This window comes from Cotesia glomerata, linkage group LG1 (assembly GCF_020080835.1).
Source record: "Cotesia glomerata isolate CgM1 linkage group LG1, MPM_Cglom_v2.3, whole genome shotgun sequence".
In the NCBI taxonomy this organism is placed as follows: Eukaryota; Metazoa; Arthropoda; class Insecta; order Hymenoptera; family Braconidae; genus Cotesia; species Cotesia glomerata.
Genome location: NC_058158.1, coordinates 34,500,661 through 34,521,457, shown reverse-complemented (window position 1 = coordinate 34,521,457; position 20,797 = coordinate 34,500,661). Strand labels below are relative to the sequence as shown.

The 20,797-nt window shown below is 29.2% G+C and overlaps 5 protein-coding genes across 14 annotated transcripts; 4 read left to right on the top strand and 1 right to left on the bottom strand.

Moving 5' to 3' along the window:
- Window positions 1–24: 24 nt before the first annotated feature.
- Window positions 25–9,077, bottom strand: LOC123262570 (H(+)/Cl(-) exchange transporter 5). Of its 10 annotated transcripts, XM_044724881.1 has the most exons (12): window positions 6,847–6,971; window positions 6,476–6,692; window positions 6,214–6,403; window positions 5,965–6,142; window positions 4,616–4,965; window positions 4,385–4,546; window positions 4,015–4,302; window positions 3,121–3,303; window positions 2,831–3,045; window positions 1,894–2,454; window positions 770–1,147; window positions 25–700 (listed from the first exon to the last, which is right to left on the bottom strand). In XM_044724881.1, exons 4-12 carry the CDS (start codon window positions 6,053–6,055, stop codon window positions 610–612), a joined length of 2,319 nt encoding a protein of 772 aa, XP_044580816.1. In that variant the 5' UTR covers window positions 6,056–6,142; window positions 6,214–6,403; window positions 6,476–6,692; window positions 6,847–6,971; the 3' UTR covers window positions 25–609. The 10 variants fall into 10 exon arrangements, with proteins under 10 accessions (XP_044580816.1, XP_044580789.1, XP_044580761.1 ...); XM_044724854.1 differs by lacking the exons at window positions 6,214–6,403; window positions 6,476–6,692; window positions 6,847–6,971 and adding exons at window positions 8,634–8,754; window positions 8,949–9,077; XM_044724826.1 differs by lacking the exons at window positions 6,214–6,403; window positions 6,476–6,692; window positions 6,847–6,971 and adding exons at window positions 8,634–8,754; window positions 8,834–9,064.
- Window positions 9,078–10,001: 924 nt separating this feature from the next.
- Window positions 10,002–12,053, top strand: LOC123261974 (isocitrate dehydrogenase [NADP] cytoplasmic). The gene is made up of 2 exons (XM_044723923.1): window positions 10,002–10,448; window positions 10,632–12,053. The coding sequence occupies exons 1-2, from the start codon at window positions 10,248–10,250 to the stop codon at window positions 11,841–11,843; spliced, it is 1,413 nt and encodes a 470-aa protein (XP_044579858.1). The 5' UTR covers window positions 10,002–10,247; the 3' UTR covers window positions 11,844–12,053.
- Window positions 12,054–12,139: 86 nt separating this feature from the next.
- Window positions 12,140–16,228, top strand: LOC123261969 (rRNA N6-adenosine-methyltransferase ZCCHC4). Its single transcript, XM_044723909.1, has 4 exons — window positions 12,140–12,293; window positions 12,578–13,122; window positions 13,408–14,104; window positions 15,404–16,228. Exons 1-4 carry the CDS (start codon window positions 12,227–12,229, stop codon window positions 15,910–15,912), a joined length of 1,818 nt encoding a protein of 605 aa, XP_044579844.1. The 5' UTR covers window positions 12,140–12,226; the 3' UTR covers window positions 15,913–16,228.
- Window positions 16,229–16,252: 24 nt separating this feature from the next.
- LOC123261982 (neurophysin 1-like) lies at window positions 16,253–16,956 on the top strand. The gene is made up of 3 exons (XM_044723936.1): window positions 16,253–16,387; window positions 16,445–16,649; window positions 16,729–16,956. Exons 1-3 carry the CDS (start codon window positions 16,259–16,261, stop codon window positions 16,839–16,841), a joined length of 447 nt encoding a protein of 148 aa, XP_044579871.1. The 5' UTR covers window positions 16,253–16,258; the 3' UTR covers window positions 16,842–16,956.
- A 486-nt stretch (window positions 16,957–17,442) lies between these two features.
- On the top strand, window positions 17,443–20,221 carry LOC123266123 (pre-mRNA-splicing factor RBM22). The gene is made up of 3 exons (XM_044730156.1): window positions 17,443–17,719; window positions 17,809–17,862; window positions 19,028–20,221. The coding sequence occupies exons 1-3, from the start codon at window positions 17,666–17,668 to the stop codon at window positions 20,177–20,179; spliced, it is 1,260 nt and encodes a 419-aa protein (XP_044586091.1). The 5' UTR covers window positions 17,443–17,665; the 3' UTR covers window positions 20,180–20,221.
- Window positions 20,222–20,797: the final 576 nt, after the last annotated feature.

Here is a 20,797-nt window from a genome sequence, read left to right as displayed (position 1 = left end):
AATTATGATAGAAAAAAATTAATGTATGATTTAATATTATATTTATTTAATGGACAATTTTTGTTGCAATTATTATGTACAATTTTCCAAATATTACAATAGAATACGCAATTAATATTTAATTATTTATAATTAGTATAACATGAAGAATAATAATATTAATAATAATAATGAAGAAAAAAAGTATGTTTACTTTTGAATTTCGAGCACACCTGTACACTCATTAATTACTTTATCATATTTATATAATTGTAGTCATGAATAACGCCTAATAAATTGATCATAAGTTGGACGAAATTGTTTCATAGCTCATAGCGTCTAAAAGTATAAATTTCTAGCTTTCGTGATTTTTTAATTAAATAATAATTACTGCAGAATACTTATTCAGATGATTTTAAAGTAACTAACTAATTAATTAATATCGTCGCTATATATTTATGTCATTAATAATCAATAGATGACTTTAGTATGAAATAAATATAAAAAAAAATGAAATCTTAAGGAAGTAATATTTCCTGGAAGTGTGATGTAACGATGAAAAAAAATAGAGATTTTTAAAATTTGTTCCTTTTTTATATGCAAAATGATTTTATGAGGTAATGATAAATTTTAATTAAATAACACTGAATTGGGGTCTTCGTCATCTAGCTGTTTTACGTGTCGTAAAACATCTTTTTTCGTAATCACTCCCAATAGTCGTCTGTAATAATTTAAATCAGTATTATTTTAATGACTAATATCATCATTGTAAATAGTATAAAATACTTACCCATTGTGAGTTACAAGTGTTTGACGTAGACCTAATTTTCTAAACATATCAACGACTGTTTCCATCGGAGTTTGATCAGTAATAGTAATAGGCGCCATATCTAGTATTTTCTTCAATTTCAAAGGCGTTGATGTGTGAACTGGTAAATTATTACCACTAGTAAAGATAACTAATGACTGCCTTGTTATACCGTCCATTATTTTTTTAGCATTAGCAATGGCAAGATTTAAATCACGCCGTAAAACAAAACCCACAAGATACTGTGACTCTTTGGATACTATTACAGGAAATCCATTATGTTCTGTTTCTTTTAAAAGATTCTCTACGTCCTCGACGGTCATTGAATCTTGAGTTAATACGTGTAATGTTTCATTACGCCTGTAAACAAATAAATTAATACTAGCAACTTTGCAGTCACTATGTGACTTGTGAACTATAATTAAATAAAATTTTGCTTTATTAAATAATGACTTTTTGTTAAATTGCACTGTACTTTCTTAAATATTGACATTTTTAAAGATATAAGCTCATCCCGATGTTACACTCATCAAGAGCTTTCATTTGAGTACCCACATGCATTTTTATATATTTTTCATATATACATATATATAAAATTAATATAACAAAAATATATATTTAATATAATATATATATATAATATTTATAAATATATGAAAAATTGATGTGGGTACTCAAATGAAAGATTTCGATGAGTGTAACATTGGGATGAGCTTATATCTTTAAAAATGTCAACAGTTCACAAGAAACAAGGTCATTTCTTAATTATTGACATTTTTTAAGATATAAGCTCATTTCGATGTTACACTCATCAAGAGCTTTCATTTGAGTACCCACATGCATTTTGATATATTTTTCATATATCTAATATGTATAAATATATAAAATATATAAAAAATTGATGTGGGTACTCAAATGAAAGGTCTCGATGAGTGTAACATCGGGATGAGCTTATCTCTTTAAAAATGTCAATAGTTCACGAGATACAAGGTAATTTCCTTATAGTGTATCTAGAGATAGAGCATTTTCGAATGCAGCCTCAATACTTAGTCATCATAAATTGACTATCTGTAGACTAATTTTATAAAAATTAAATTAAAACTTACTTTGGCTGCATAACGTCAGCAGCAAGTGTTGTATGCTGAAATTCGTCTTTACTGTCCAAAAATGGGTATCCATTGAGTCCAATATGCGCGTCATATATTCCCTGTTTACCGAGCGCATCGCCGACCCATTTACTGGCCATAGCAGCTGCCATTAGTGGAACAATATATCTTACTCCACCGGTCAATTCAAACATTATTACAACGAGAGACACTGTCATACGTGTAACACCTCCCAGTACAGCTGCTGCACCAACCATAGCATATAAACCAGGTGTTATACAATCAGTGCCGATACTACACTCTTCGCTAAACATCCAAATATGAGGATAATTATATGCGAGCTGTTCCATTCCAATACCAACAATTCGTCCAACAATTGCTCCAAGACATAATGACGGTATGAATAATCCACATGGTACTTTAATACCGAATGTGAATACTGTCATGACTAGTTTCATTATTAATGTCAGTACTAAAAACCATACGGCTTTGTAAACTCCTGGTTCAGCTCCGGCAGTTTCTATTGTTGAATTGAAATTCGTGAAATTTCGCTGATAGTCACTGAAAATTATTATTTTTTTTTTTATATTAAATCAACTAAGGTAAAAGCCCCAATTATTGACAGGGGTCTAAATATTGACACCTTAAATTATTTTTAAATATATTTGATTATCTGTAATAAGAATAACTATCATATAAATTTTTATTAAATTCTAATTAATCAAAAAATTGAAACAAATTACCCTCAGTTCAAAATATTAAATGTTAATTATTAAAAAAAAAATAAAGTTAGCACCAGTTCAGAAAAGCATTTTTTTTAAATGCCAAATTAATTTCTTCATCTAATTATATGATTTTTTTTTTTTTTTAACTAACAATTTATAAAATTTATTTGTCGTACTTGATCACTAAATCATCAAAAAAATATTATGCTTACCACAGCATGTCACTGTTTGATACACCACATTTTCTAAATAGTAAGTATATCAATTGACTCGTACTCATTTTTGTATACGGGTTTGGAAATGCTATCACTGCTGTTATTACAGTAACAACTAAAACTTCAGTGACTGGATATTGACCAAGCTTTGACGTTTTTCGATAGCGACACCAAAATAAGTTCGCTTTAATGAATAATGCTGCAATTACTCCCTGAAATATGATACGTTTAATTATTTCTGTGTACTAAATTTATGTTTTAAAATTAATACAGTAAAAATAACTTACTCCAATAATTCCAAGCATTACAAATGGTATTAATTCAAAAAATATCCAGGGTTTATTGTACTCGACGTAAAATAATACCGAGTGTTCGTTGCCGAATGGATTAATTGAACGTAATACGAAAGCTGCTATCAAGGCACAAAAGAACGATCGCCATAATGTTTTCAAAGGAAAGTAATAACTCACCTAAAAATTATGATATTAATTATTATTTAGCAACCTTGCAGTCACTATGTGACTGCAGTGACTTGTGCACTATAAATAAATAAAATTTTGCTGTATTAAATAATGACTTTTGTTAAATTGCATTGTACTTTCTTAATTATTGACGTTTTTAAAAAAATAAGTTCATCTCGATGTTACACTCATCAAGAGCTTTCATTTGAGTACCTACATCAATTTTTCATATATTTATATATATTACATATATGTATATATGAAAAATATATAAAAATGTATGTGGGTACTCAAATGAAAGATCTTGATGAGTGCAACATCGGGATGAGCTTATATCTTCAAAAATATTATTACTTGACAAAATAGCAAAGTCAGTTCTTAATTATTGACATTTTTTAAGATATAAACTCATCCGGATGTTACACTCATCAAGAGCTTTCATTTGAGTACTCACATGCATTTTGATATATTTTTCATATATACATATATATAATATATATAAATATACGAAAAATTGATGTGGGTACTCAAATGAAAGGTCTTGATGAGTGTAACATCGGGATAAGCTTATATCTTTAAAAATGTCAATAGTTCACAAGATACAAGGTCATTTCTTAATTATGTATCTAGAGATAGAGCATTTTCGAATTCAGCCTAGATACTTAATAATATAGATTAATAAATGTAATATAGTTAAACATTTATAATTAATAATCTTACTTCTTCAAGACTGAAAAGTACACCACCAATTGGTGCTCCAAAAGCAACAGAAACACCGGCAGCTGCAGCGGCTGACAAAATTTCCCTCTTTTTAGCCTCATTTCTTCCGTACTTTGGAAATAAGTAAGAAAATATATTTCCTATACAACAGGCAATATGAACCATTGGGCCTTCTTTACCCAAACTCAATCCAGCAGATACTGAGAGGATTAGACCAACTGACTTAATTATCAACGTCCATTTACCCAAGTATCCACGAATAATAAAACCACTGAGTATTGTTTTTATCTGTAAGTAGATTAATTATAATTAAAAAAATATTTTATCTGTAGAAATTATAGTTCATTTAGGTATAGATAAAATTACAAACCTCTGGAATACCAGAGCCACATGCATAAGGAGCAAACATCCTGACAAGAGATGCAGATAGTGATGCAAATAGTAAAGCCCACGCTATATAAAAGAAATAAGAAACTATATAATGTCCTGCGCCTTCTTTTGACTGGCCGAAAATTTCAGCCCACTCCATCCACTAAAAATAAGAATAAATAAAAATTTTTCCGCCGTTGAAATTTATTTTTTATCTTTATAATTTAAATACCTGGGAACAATTTCCATCATCGAAAATCGAGTCACTGTAACTCCAGCAACATTGTTCTTTATTTAACCAGAAAGCACCAGGACATATACCGAATTTAAGGTCGGTCATCCAAGATGCTCCAATATCAACAACACCAGCAGCGACTCCAGTAAATAAGCCGACTAAAAGAACACACAGCCATCCAGACCATGCGTCGTGAGCTCCCTTAACTAGGTCCCAAATAGAATCGTGTTTTTTCTTCACGATGTACCGATGTCGCATCCGATCTCGTGCGATATCTCGCTGCCAATCGATCGTGTGGAAATCCTCATACTGGCCAATTCCTGGGATGTCATCTGCTTCTGCCGAAACTTTTCAACAAATGGAATTAATCAATAAATTAAATATTTATTATCTATATTATTAACAGAATAAGAAAAATTTTGTTTCCTCGATAGTCACATGATAAAATCGGTTTTTTTAGTGAAATTTAGTGTCATTGCAAAGATACATAATTAAGAAATGACCTTGTATCTTGTGAACTATTGACATTTTTGAAGATATAAGCTCACTCCGATGTTACACTCATCAAGACCTTTCATTTGAGTACCCACATCAATTTTTTATATATTTATATGTATTATATATATGTATATATGAAAAATATATCAAAATGCATGTGGGTACTCAAATGAAAGCTCTTGATGAGTGTAACATCAGGATGAGCTTTATATCTTAAAAAATGTGAATAATGAAGAACTGACTTGGCTATCTTGTCAACTAATGATATTTTTGAAGATATAAACTCATCTCTATATTACACTCATCGAGACCTTTCATTTGAGTACCCACATCAATTTTTCATATATTTATATATATTATATATATGTATATATGAAAAATATATCAAAATGCATGTGGGTACTTAAATGAAAGCTCTTGATGAGTGTAACATCGGTATGAGCTTATATCTTAAAAAATATCAATGATTAAGAACTGATCTTGCTATCTTGTCAACTATTGACATTTTTAAAGATATAAGCTCACCCCGACATTACACTCATCGAGACCTTTCATTTGAATACCCACATCAATTTTTCACATATTTATATATATTATATATATGTATATATGAAAAATATATCAAAATGCATGTGGGTACTCAAATGAAAGCTCTTGATAAGTGTAACATCGGGATGAGCTTATATCTTCAAAAACGTCAATATTAAAGAAAGTACAGTGCAATTAAACAAAAATTCATGATTTAATAAAGCAAAATTTTAATTTTTTATAGTTCACAAGTCACGGCAGTCACATAGTTACTGCACGGTTGCTAGTATTTAAATAAATGAATATAAATTAATACTTACAATGAGATGAGGCATCATCTAAACGTAAGCTACGTTCTAGGTAAGCATTGTTCCCAGTGTTGGAACTAGCTTGATGACTCTGATCACCCATATCGTCTTCGCTGCTCAAGCTTCCAGCACGATTTAGAGCACTGCTTCTCAGCCGAGCGTCACCATTACCATCAAGACCATTCGTTGTCTAAAAAATAAATCATAATTTTTTTCAATAAAATTCAATAAAAATATTTTTTTAAACGAAATAATATTTACAATTGTACGTAATTACAGCATGCAAGTACGTAAATTAAAACAAACCAGCCAATCTCAAATAAACATATTTTTGTAGGTGAGAAAGCGTGCAGAGGGTCATTATCAAGATAAGAAAAAAAGAAATTGAAGAAATAATAACAATACATTTTATCAGCAATGAAAACAATAATCTAGTGTTTGAAAAAAATATCTGAAAATAATAAACATAACAATAAAATAATAAATGCTTTGCCTAAAAAATAATATCGGTGTTTATTCTTACTTCTGGTATCAACCGCTGACTGCTGATATCCCCAGCACCCGAGCGGTTTTTAGTCAATTTTAATTCGAGATACGTGGTGTTATTTTATTATTATTAATATCATTAAATAAAATTGTATTTTATTTTTTTTTTGTTTTTTAATAGTCCAACTTAATTTAAATACACCTCAGTCCTTAGTAGTTTAGGTAAATAAATAGTTTCTTCAGACAGTTTAATTCTGGAATAGGAGTTACATAAATGTTTGTCTAAGTTAGGTCACTAGGAAAAATACAGAAGCATAGCAAGTATTTAGACATCTAGTATAATTTATTACAGCAATCATCAATTGTCTCATAAATAATTTCATTGTACATTTAAATTACACTAGTTACCTGAGCAGCTGAAACAGAGTTGTAGGTCGTACCCAAAACAGCAGAAGAAACAGCGGTATTATGACTAAAATTACTCAGCGATGATGTACCTTTCAATGGAAACTTCTCCATATTATTTCCTTGATCTAGTTTACAGATAGGGACAAAGAATTTCATTTTTACAGCGTAACACATCTAACGGCTAATTTTTTTAAATTAAATAAATAATTGTCAAACCAAGTCAACAACCGAGAGCATATCAAATAATACTATTCCATTTAATAAATATTCAATTGGCTATGTAGCTTATTAAGATATGATAAACAGATAAAAATCTTATCCAGATTAACTAGAAGAATTATGTATTATTTGTTGTGTTAAATATATTTATAATTATTGTTATTATTTTAAATCTTGACCAGACCATCTGCACATGTGAATTGTCATTCAATATCGGTTAAATATTTACGGTACCCGCAAAATTAATTGCAAATACTAAAGTTAGCCGACGTTTTTAATTTTTATTTATTAAATTGGAGCAAAAAAAATATTTTTTAAAAATTGCATTCAAAGTTATTCAAGTTTTTTACAAATTAAATTTTTTTTTTAATAATTTTTTCAATAAAAAAAATTGTAAAAATTTTTAGATGTCGGCTAACTTAATTTTCATATTAATTGATGTCTTGACTGACATTATCAAAAAATACTACCTAAATTAATGATAACGAAGTTAGCAGACATTTAACAATTTTTTATATTTTTTTTTTATTAATTAAATTAGAACTAAAATAATATTGTAAAAAATTCCATGCATTGTTTTTTAAATTTTCTACATGTGGAATTTTTTTTGAATTTTTTTGTTACAAATTTTTCAATAAGGAGAATTCTAAAAATTGTCAGGTGCCTGCTAACTATAATAATAAAGTTAGCCGACATTTTAATTTTTTTTTATTTTGCTTAATTTATTAAATTATAACTAAAAAATATTTTCAAAATATTGCACTCAAAGTTATTCAAGTTTTTCACAAATTAAATTTTTTTTTTAGTCATTTTTTCAATAAAAAAAATTATAAAAATTTTTAGATATCGGCTAACTTAATTTTCATATTAATTGATGTATTGACTGGCATTATCAAAAAATACTACCTAAATTAATGATAGCGAAGTTAGCAGACTTTTAACAATTTTTTATTAATTAAATTAGAACTAAAAAAATGTAAAAAATTCCATGCATTATTTTTTAAATTTTCTATATGTGGAATTTTTTTTAAATTTTTTGTTACAAATTTTTCAATAAGGCGAATTCTAAAAATTATCAGGTGTCTGCTAACTATAATAAGAAAGTTAGCTGACATTTTAATTTTTTTTTATTTTGCTTAATTTATTAAATTATAACTAAAAAATATTTTTAAAAAATAGCACTTATAGTGTTTTAAGTTTTTAACAAATGAAAAAAAATTTTTTTACTACAATTTTTTAACAAAAAAAATCATAAAAATCTTTAGATGTCTGCTAACTTTATTTTCATCCTAATTTAATTAAAACTCAATTTTAACAGATTAAAAAAAGTTAGTCAGCTAATTACTCGTATTTTAAATGTCCCTTATCCTCAATAATTTTTTTTTACAAGTATATCATGATGTAAACGTGGTTAAGTGTATCATGTAGATTGAATTACCTTGACCATGGATATGATAGCGCATTCATGCATTACGTATCATGTGTACGTGTATTTATAGATAGATAGATCAATTTGACACATCCACGCGATATTTCATTTTCTTCAATCACGCAAATCTTCAACTCACCATTTCTAACGTCGTATGCTCTTGATAGTCCTTAATATCACTCGAAAACATTCAAATTTGACAGATAAGTTCTCATAGAATTTTATACATTCATTTTACTTAAATTTTGACTTTTCCCCTGTGACCTGGAATTAATAAATTTTATAAATTTTTCAGGTTAACATTCCAATTGTTGTAATTTCAACGTGAAAAGATAACATACGTTTCAACACACAAATGACTTATTGTTAAAAAAAAAAAATGTTGATCATATGATTTAAGTTTTGTACGTGCCAATCTCAGTGACAGATGGAAACACTTACAAATTACCTACGTACCAGTACGTACAAGTATTGCACAAAGCACTTGGGAATTAGTGGGTGGAAAAAATGTTGTTTTTTTTTTTTTAATTTATTGCTAAAACATTCTTCAATAGTTTGACAGCTTCTCATTGTCGAATCATTCATGAAAATGTTGCTTTAATCAATCACAGCGCCATTGGAAATTCTCGCGACTGACCTGCCATCTGTCAGACATTTAAATAAAATGGCGCGAGTTATTTTGAATCTGTGGGAAAAATAATCGTGACCCAGTTTATAAACACTACAGTTAGCCGACGTTTTTAATTTTTTGATATTTTTTCATTTATTAAATACCAACTAAAAAATATTTTTTAGAAATTGCACTTATAGTTTTTCAAATGAAAAATTTTTTTTAATAATTTTGTCAATAAAAAAAAATTCTAAAAATTTTTAGGTGTCGGCTAACTTAATTTTCATACCCAGTTTTATCAATGGAATAAATTAAAATGTCAATAAGTGTTACAAATAAAATAATCTGAATGTATATCGCGTAATTTAATTTTTTTTTTATAAAAATATGAATTTAATTGATTAATTTATTGTTTTTATATTTTTTAGGTCAAGGTTAAAAATATGTAATTGCAAAATAATATGAATGGTAGTGATTAAGAATTATTAGTTACTTGAGAAATATTATTGTTATTATTATCAATAACAATAAAAATGAGAATTTCACAAGTTGGTAAGATTTAAAAAAAAAAAGTTTATAATTGATAAAATTACAACTTATCAATTATCACTAAGAACATTCTAGTGCTATTAATAAGTCAATCAGTGAATAGGTAATTAGAATGTCATTAAATTTAGCAGATATTTAATAATTTTTAGAATTTTTTTAAAAATAAATTATGGTAAAAAAAATTGACATGCAAAAATTAAAAAAAAATTGAAAATGCAATTTTTTAAAAATAATTTTTTTGAACAAATTTTTTTGTTAAAAAAAATTAAAAAATTCTCTAGTGACTGCTATATAACTTTAATGTCATGTAATTAGAAAAATTTATATACGAGGTTAAAAAGGAAATCAAAGTCTCGTAATTTTAATATTCTAATTAAATTCCAATGGACATATTTACAAGAATTTAAAAAGTATGTGTGTTGTGTTGATGATCGTCGGTTTCAGTGAGGAAAGGGACGTAACCAGTTACCAGTGAAACGAAGTGGGGGTTTGACTACGTAACAACGAGAGACAAAACGAGCAAAGGAATAGTTTGTTGAAGCAAGAGAGCAACAGTCGCACCGGCAAAGTAGGTTGTGGAGGTAGTGAATTGTCATGTCTGTCTTTCCCCGTTGCCGCTTGATCAACACAAATTTCATTCGCCCGACAACCTTCTCATCGCTCTCCAGTATTACTTTCCTTGACAAGAGGACTTTGAACACAGAGCGATCCCAACACAGGTCTTTACTTTCCTGCTCAACTAATCAGTCAATTAGAACATTCAGCTGTACTTCAGTAGCCATGGCTAAAATCAAGGTAAATACTTTCTCTATTTTATTTTAATTTATTCCATTAATTACAATAATTTCGCCACAAATATTGGAATTCATAATCTTAAATTATCATTTGACTAAAAACGACGCAACGTTTGTTTACTTTAAGTGACGTATATTATTATTTTGATAAAGCTAACGACATTTTATTTATCTTTATTACCAGGCGGGGCCAGTAGTGGACATCTTGGGCGATGAAATGACTCGCATAATTTGGGAGTCAATAAAAGATAAATTGATCCTTCCCTACTTGGACATTGAATTACACGTCTATGATCTTGGTATCGAGCACCGTGATGCTACGTCAGACCAAGTGACAATAGACTGCGCAGAGGCGATCAAAAAGTACAACGTCGGCATTAAGTGCGCTACAATAACTCCAGATGAGAAGAGAGTGGAAGAATTCAAGCTCAAGCAGATGTGGAAGAGTCCCAATGGAACTATTAGGAACATTTTAGGCGGTACTGTATTCCGGGAAGCAATTATCTGCAAGAATATACCGCGCCTGGTCACCGGGTGGAACGAGCCGATAATTATTGGCAGACATGCCTTTGGAGATCAGTACAGAGCCACTGATTTCGTGGTACCGGGTGCTGGAAAGTTGGAGATATCATGGACAGGCACTGACGGGAATAAAATCCTTCACACTGTCCATGAATTTAAAGGAGCTGGAGTTGCTCAAGCTCAATTCAACACTGATGAGAGCATTCGCGATTTTGCACACAGTTCATTCGAGTACGCGCTTTCAAGAAAGTACCCTCTGTACTTGTCTACAAAGAACACAATTCTCAAGAAGTATGATGGAAGATTCAAAGATATTTTCCAGGAGATTTACGAAGCCAAGTACAAGAGCAAGTACGAGGCAGCTAATATTTGGTACGAGCATCGGCTGATTGATGACATGGTTGCTTATGCCATGAAATCTAATGGTGGATTTGTTTGGGCTTGCAAAAATTATGATGGAGACGTGCAATCTGACTCGGTTGCTCAAGGCTTTGGTTCTCTTGGTCTGATGACCTCGGTTCTGCTGTGTCCCGATGGCAAGACTGTTGAAGCAGAAGCTGCTCATGGAACCGTCACCAGACACTACCGTCAGTACCAGCAGGGAAAAGAAACTTCTACTAATCCTATTGCTTCTATTTTTGCTTGGACTCGAGGACTTCTTCATCGGGCTAAGCTCGATAATAATCAAGCTTTGAAGAACTTTGCGGAGACCCTTGAAAAAGTCTGCATTGATACGATTGAACAGGGCTTTATGACCAAAGATTTGGCGATTTGCATCAAGGGTATGGATAAAGTTAAGCGGTCTGATTATCTTGAGACTTTTGAATTCATGGACAAGCTTGCGGATAATCTTAAAAAAAGTCTTGGGAAATGAAGCCAAAGTTCGGCTGGGTTTAAATGTCATCTATAGTTCATGTATACTTTGTTTTTGTAAGTGTAATTGTTTTAAATTTTATACAAATTTGGAAGTTTTTTTATCATTCCATTTTTATGCATTTTTATCATGTGGCAATATGGCAAAGAAAATATACTAATTTTTTCAATTTTAATATATTAAATAAATAAAGATAATATAAATCAATAATTTACTTGTTTAAATTTTTTTCATAGTAATTAGTTGCCTTCTTTACCGATCAATTTATATCCTGTCTTATCAACTGAACAAATGTGTGTAAAAAAAAAAATATGTGGTCAGTTTTGTGTTGATCCACGTGCTCTCAAATATTTTTAAAAGGTTATTGTTATTAAATTGTAACAATGGAAGTAGAAAGTAATATTGAATGTTTTTGGAGTGATCTTAAAACTCACCCAAAATGTCCTCACGGTATTTATCAAAAATAACTTTTATATTTATCATAAATTTTTTATTTTAGACTAGATAATAATCTTAATAAAAATTAAGTTAGCCGACGTTTTTAATTTTTTTTTCATTGATTAAATTAGAACAAAAAAATATTTTTTTTAAAATTGCACTTACAGTTTTTTAAGTTTTTTACAAATGAAATTTTTTTTTATTTTTTTATAATAATTTTTTCAATGAAAAAAAAAGTTCTAAAAATTTTTAGATGTCGGCTAACTTAATTTTCATAAAATGTTATTGTTTATTAGGACCAACTTTATTATTTGCAATGCGTGTTAAGGATGATCTCAAACATTTTTACGCGTGCTCGGCCTGCCGAGACCGAAAACTGTGTAAATTTTATTTAAAGAAAGACGGAGAACTGTCAGAAAATGAGAAAAAAAAATGGCAAAATGAAATTAAAACTTACAGCCAAATGTATAATCACCAGAAAAGTTACATACGATTTCATGAGTTGCTTTCTGAGCAACCTGAAAGAAGAGCGTATTGTCATACGTGTGAAAAATTAATTTCAGTTAATGAAATTTCTAAACATTCAGAGCATGAAGTTGTCAAAAATATTTCCAATGACCAGATGTACAACCCTACAACTCTTTTGAAACCTCGTACTGACTCTAAAAAGGAGGCTCAGTATTTATTTTCAAAGAAAGCGACTTCTGAAATTGTTGATTTGTTGATAAATCTTGGAGCCAAGCATGTTTTGTGCATTGGAGCTCCTAGAATTCATGAATATATTTCTCAAAATCATGAGGATAAATTGTCTAGTCTTTTGCTAGACTTTGATGGAAGATTTGTAAGTAGTGTCTTTTATTTTATAATTTGATGACACTGAAGTTGACAGACATTAAAAATTTTTTTAGAACTTATGGCAATTAAATTATTATAAAAAAAATTTAATTAAAAAATTCCACATTTGAAAATTAATAAAAATTATAAGTGAAAATTTTTAGAAGCATTTTTTTATTGTGATTGATTTGTTAAAAAAATTTTTTAAATCGACAACTGACGACTAACTTCAGTATCAAATAATTTGTTGTTATTAATTTAAATTTACAAATTACTTGTTTTTTAATTGCAGCATGATTTCTTCGGACCTCTGAGCTTCTGCTGGTACAATCTGTTCAATCATCACTTTTTTAATAAAGAATCACAGTCTGTATTCAAGGATTTCATGACACAGAATAACGGAAAAGATATTTATGTGGTATGCGACCCACCGTTTGGTGGTAGGGTTGAACCTATGTCGCAAACTATTAAAACTATCAGCGATTTACATAAAAAATGGAATGGATTGTCTCAAGATGATGAGCTGAAAGTAATGTTATTTATGCCATATTTCATGAAATCAATCATACAATTTAAATCAAATCCTGCTGGTGTGGATGGTGGTTTGAAAGAGTTAAAAATGGCTGAATATAAAGTTGACTATGACAATCATACCTTGTTCAGTTCTAGATCTAATGGACGAAAGTTTGGAAGTCCTGTTCGTATTTTTACAAACATTCCGCTCAATTTGATCAAACTTTCAGAGGATGATGGATACAAGTATTGCAAAAGATGCGATAAATGGGTCGGAGCTGAAAACAAGCATTGTAAAAAATGTAAAGCTTGTACAAGTGAAGACGGTAGACGGTACAAGCATTGCAATATATGTAATCGCTGTGTTAAACCTACTTGGAAACATTGTCAAAAATGTAAGCGTTGTGCGCTCGAAAAACATTTCTGCGGGTCGAAACCTAAAATCAGTGGTCATTGCACTGAATGTAATAAAACAGGTAATTTATTTTTCTTATTTATCTATTATTTTTTATTGAAATAATTTTTTAACTAGTAACCTTGCAGTCACTATGTAACTACCTTCACTTGAACTATTAAAAATTAAAATTTTGCTTTATTAAATAATAGCTTTTGTTAAATTGCACTGTACTTTCGTAAATATTGACGTTTTAAAAGATATAAGCTCATCCCGATGTTACACTCATCAAGAGCTTTCATTTGAGTACCCACATGCATTTTGATATATTTTTCATATATTCATATATAAAATATATGAAAAATTGATGTGGGTAGTCAAATGAAAGGTCTCGATGGGTGCAACATTGCGATGAGCTTATATCTTTAAAAATGTTAATAGTTCACAAGAAATAAGGTCATTTCTTAATTATTGACATTTTTTAAGATATAAGTTCATTTCGATGTTACACTCATCGAGACCTTTCATTTGAGTACCCACATGCATTTTTGATATATTTTTCATATATACAAATATATAATATATATAAATATATAAAAAATTAATGTGGGTACTCAAATGAAAGGTCTCGATGAGTATAACATCGGGATGAGCTTATATCATCCAAAATGTCAATTTTTCTCGAGATACTAGGTCATTTCTTAATTATTGACATTTTTAAAGATATAAGCTCATCTCGATGTTACATTCATGAAGAGCTTTCATTTTAGTACCCACATGCATTTTGATATATTTTTCATATATACATATATATTAGGGTGCGTCAAAATTTAATCTCTAAAAGCAACCTTTTAAAATTGGAATTTTGAGTTCCGTTTTTAGCAGAAGTTAGATTTGGGAATTTCCTAAGACATTTTGATGTGTCAGGATTTATTTGATGCTCACATAATTGTTTAACAGGAGTTTTGTTGAAACAATTTTTCAGGAATTTAAAAATTTCAAAATTTGGTCAAACGAAACTCCTGTTAAACAAAAAAATTCTGTGAATATCAAATAAATTGTGACACACCAAAATATATCAGGAAATGCCCAAATACAGCTCCTGTTAAAAGCGAAACTCAAAATTTCAATTTTAAAAGGTTGCTTTCGAAGATTAAATTTTGACGCACCCTAATATATATATAAATATATGAAAAATTGATGTGGGTACTCAAATGAAAGGTCTTGATCAGTATAACATCGGGATGAGCTCATATCTTCAAAAATGTCAATAGTTAAGAAAGTACAGTGCATTTTAACAAAAGTCATTATTTAATAAAGCAAAATTTTTCTTATTCTCTTAATAATATAGATTATTTTCTTTATTTATTTATTTTTTTAGATCATGTTAGTAAAGACTGTCCAGAAATTGTTGGTGCTGTGAATGACTCTTCAGCTAAATCATCAAAGAAACGAAAAGCTAGTGATGATAATTCGATGAAAAATAATAAAAAACACAAATTAAATGGTTTAGATACGATTGAGTTGAAGAAGAATAAGAAGAAGAAAGATAAAAAAATAAAAAAGCTTCAGGAGGATGAAATAGTTGAAGAAGAAAAGAATAATGGAGTAGAATTTACTAAGAAGAGTAAGTTAAATAAAACCGAGAAGAAAAAATTAAAAATCAAAGATGTAAGAGGGGAAATTACTGAAACAGGCGAAGAAAATGGACATGTAAAAGAAAAAACAGCTGATAAAACAATGAACGGAGAAAAAAAAAGCGATGACAATTCTAAAGTGAAGAAAAAAAAAAGGAGTTTAACAAAACTAGAAAGCGGTTCAAAAATTATGTTACATAAGAAAGTTAAAAATGTAAATTCAAAGTTAAATTTGAAAAAGATTAGCAAATAAAATTTTTTAATAATATATTGTATGCTTGTTATTCATTATTTTAAATCCCGTAGCTATTATACAATGACGTAGATCATAAGATAATATCTTTATATGCCTTTAAGCATAAAAAAATAATCTTGAGAGTGCCCTATTGTGAGATATGATCCCGGCATTCTTGTAGTGAACGTTTTTAGAATTTTAAATAACTAATTGTAGTGAAATGTATAAAAACCTTGGCGCTCTTTTGGTTGTCAGCAGAATACTTTCTTCCACCGAGTTTGCAGCAACGAAAAATTTAGTGAGCTGGTAACAGTTATCAAAGCTCTGAAAAGAAGAAAAAAAATATAATAAATTTTATCAAAAAATGATGCATAAAATTCTGCTGATATTTTTTTTTATAAATTCTAGTTTTGCGTGTCTTATTACTAACTGCCCACGAGGAGGAAAACGCGGAGAATCTCCATTACTATCAATGCCAAGTTTGATAAAAGAGGTAAGTCTATGAGTTGTATAATAAGATGTAATTAAATTAATTAATTAATTATTTCAGTGTTCAAGCTGTGGACCTGGTGATCAAGGACAATGTTTTGGACCTCATATTTGCTGTGGAGCGACTATTGGCTGCTACATCAGAAGCCCAGAAACTTATAAATGTCGTAAAGAAAGTCTTCACTCGCACCCTTGTGTCTCTGGTTTTGCTATGTGTCGGGATAATACTGCTAGATGTGCCGCCAATGGTATTTGCTGCTCTCAAGGTAATTTTTAACTATATTTTCTTTGAAAATAATTTGATATAATAAAATGATTAAAATTTTGGATTAATTTAATTTGCAGAAAGTTGTTTTCTGGATTCATCATGCAAAATTGGAGATGAATACTTGAGCGACCGCAAAATTGATCAAGAATTTCCAAGACTAATTGGTGAAAATGACCAAATGATTAATTAAACAATTTTAATTGCCAAGTTACTAAAAAAATAATTCATAAAAATATTTACTTACTTGGAATATAGTGTAAAATGATAACGCCTCATAAATAAACTAAAATGCTGCTATAATTATAAAACAATTAATTTTTCTTATTTACCTTCATTAAATTAAGACAACTTTCATTAATTTCATCAATTACAGCTTTGGCATTCTTTAACTAATAATTTTATTATTTTAATTATATTTTTTTGGTATTAATAAATATTTATGACATTTAAGTTAGCAGTCCCTTAAAAATTTTTTAATTTTATTTATTAAAAAAATTTGTTCGAAAAATTATTTCAAAAAATTGCATTTTTTATTTATTAAAATTTCTACATGTCAATTTTTTTTTCTAATTTTTTTGCCATAAAATTTTTAAAATTATTAAATAAATACTAAATTAATTTTCATTAAATATTTATCAATAATATAATGTACTTAACTAATAAAATTATATTTTAGAATTTTTAATGTGGATGTAAGTTGAAAGATTCCGCCAGTTTTAATAGAGGGCGTGAAAAAAAATTACGCGCCACCTAGTATCAAGAAAGTAAATCACATGTGTTAACTTGTGACGTAAATAAAGATGGCGGAGATGAAGGAGAATAATAAAAGAGGAAAAACACAACACAGGTGAAAAGTGAAACTATTCGTTTAGTGTTTTTAGTGCGACGAAGTTCAACGTATCAATATCTAATTTTAATTAATAAGCAACAAGCTTGCTTAGGAAATTGAATTAATATTAAGATTAAAATTATTTTTGACTATAAAAAGTAAATAATTACTTATAAACATTAATCATGGCGATGTCAAAGACGACAAATACATATAACAGACAAAATTGGGAGGATGCTGTAAGTATAACCTATTATTTATTACCTTGACTATTTTATTTCAATGTGAAATTTTTCGTTATTATTAACTGTAATTTTTTCTTTTCCAGGAGTTTCCAATTTTATGCCAGACATGCCTAGGTGATAATCCTTACATAAGAATGGTGAGTAATTTCTAAAAAATAAAAAATTAATAATACAAACGTTAGCCAAGGTTTTTAATTTTTTGATTCTTTTTCAATAACTAAAGTAGAACAAAGAAAATATTTTTTTATCATAATTTTTTCAATGAAAAAGAATTCTAAAAATTTTTAGATGTAAGCGAGACTGAAAAATAAGTTTTTTTTTTTTTTTTTCACCCAGAATATAAAATATTTTTATCCAATATGCGTTTCTTAATATAAAAAAAAACTGGTATTTTACAATTGATAACATAATTTGGATGGATCCTTGAGTACGAAAAAAGTTGCTCGAATGGGATGAACGTAATTAAAAATTCAATTTTTCAACGATTTAATTAATAATTAATTTAATTTTTTTTAATTTATTTATAATTAATTTGATTTTTCTTCATTTAATTATAATTGATAAATTAACAATTATTAATTTATTAATTATAATTAAAAAGATACACACCATTATAAACACATCATTTGCATCTGTGCCAAATGAGGTTAAGTCGGGCATATTTTTATTTTGGTATTTTTCTGAGGAAGAAACCGAGTTTTTTAAAAACCACTAAGGTAAAAGACCCCATTAGTAGCCTTTTTTCTTTCAATGAAAAAAATGTTCTACTTGGAATAAAAATTAAAAATTTTTTTGATCTAAAAGTCTTAAAGATTAGAAATAATATATTCATAATTGAAATTAATGATTTCATTAATTGAATAAGTACCAAAATCAAAGAAAGTATCAGTAATAAGATCCCTTCCTCTAATGGGATCTTTTACGCTATACTTTTTAGTGTAGGAAAAAAACTTTAAAATTCTTTACAAATTAATACAAGTTTTTTTACTGGAGGGAAAAATTTCCTGGGTGGAAAAAAATTAATTTTCATAAAAATTATCCAAATTAACGGAAGGTCAAAACAATGGTTTGAAATGACATTAAAGTTAGCAGTCAATTAACAATTATTCTATTTCATTTATCAAAAAAATTTGTTCCAAAAAATAATTAAAAAAAAATTGCATTTTTTATTTTTTAAATCTTCCACATGTCAATTCTTTTGCCATAATTTATTTGCTATAAAATTTTTAAAATTATTAAATACGTGCTAAATTATTTTTCATTGGATTGAAATAAATTAATTTATATTAAATTTATTTACAGACCAAGGAAAAATATGGAAAAGAGTGCAAGATTTGTATCCGGCCCTTCACAGTATTCAGATGGTGTCCTGGAGCAAGGATGCGTTTCAAGAAGACAGAAGTTTGCCAGACGTGCAGCAGATTAAAAAATGTCTGTCAAACATGTTTGCTGGACTTGGAATACGGGCTGCCCATCCAGGTACGCGACGCAGCGCTGAAGGTCAAGGATGACTTGCCGCGTTCCGAAGTGAACAAAGAGTACTACGTCCAAAACATAGACAAGGAGATAGGCAATATTGACCCAACTAGTCCAGCAGGAGCTGTGGGAAAATCAGCAGCAGCAAGTGACTTGTTGATGAAGTTAGCCAGAACAAGTCCTTACTACAAGCGAAACCGTCCCCACATTTGTTCATTCTGGGTGAAAGGAGAATGTAAGCGTGGTGAAGAGTGTCCGTACCGTCACGAGAAGCCCACAGATCCAGACGACCCACTCGCTGACCAGAATATCAAGGATCGTTACTACGGAGTCAACGACCCGGTTGCTGACAAGTTGATGCGTCGGGCAGCTGCGATGCCAACTCTTGAACCACCGGAGGACAAATCTATCACCACTCTCTACATCGGCGGTCTTGGTGACATTCTAACCGAGAAGCAGCTCAGAGATCACTTCTATCAGTACGGAGAAATCCGTTCCGTGACGATGGTCCCTCGTCAGCAGTGTGCCTTTATTCAGTACACTCAACGAGCAGCTGCAGAACTGGCTGCTGAGCGCACGTTCAATAAATTAATCCTAGGAGGCCGACGATTGATCATAAAATGGGGAAGATCTCAAGGACGTCAGATGATTTCTGCCATAGAAGCGACTCGAGAGATGTTGGAGCCTGTTCCTGGACTCCCAAAACCGCTGCCTCCGCCCGAGAGCTTGGGCAACAATTTCTTCAATCTTCAAGGTGCTACTGGTATCATGCCTCCGATAATAATCCCACCGCCTCCAGTGGCTCCGCAGTTTTTGTTCCCATCGCAGATTGCTACTGCTGCTGCTGCTGCTGCTGCTGCTGCCAGTGCTGCGACGCCGATATTTCCCCCAGGAACTGCGCCCATACATTATCCCAGCCAGGATCCGTCAAGAATGGGTGCCAGTCAAGGTATAGGAAAACCTTGGCCTGAAGATTAATTTAGTTTTAATTATATAAGCTTACTTTCAATATTTATTAATTGAATATTTGTAAGATTTTTAAATTTATCAATTTATGTTTTAATATTATTGGATGTGTTTGTTTATAAATAAAATTTATGTTATTATAAACAATAAATTTTGTTATCATGATTAATTTAGAAGATATTTGACCATTTTAAGAATTTTTGTGACAAATTATTGTAAAAAAATTGATACGTAGAAATTTAAAAAAATAAAAAATGCAATTTTTTAAAATAATATTTTATAAAAAATTTTTTTGTTATAAAATTAAAAAATGGTTGAGTGACTGCTAACTTTAATTTCATAATTTTGTTAAGTATTTTTTTAATGAGAATTAAGTTAACTGACTTTTAAAAATTTTTATAATTTTCTTTTGAAAAAATTATTACAAAAAAATAAAAAATGTTCATTTGTAAAAAACATGAAAAATTATAAGTGCAATTTTAAAAAAAATTTTTTAGTTCTAGTTTAATACTTAAAAAAAAGTCACAAAATTAAAAACTTCGACTAACTTTAGTATCATTAATTAATTTAGAAGATGACAATTTTAAGAATTTTTGTGACTAATAAATTATGATAAGAAATTAAAGCAAA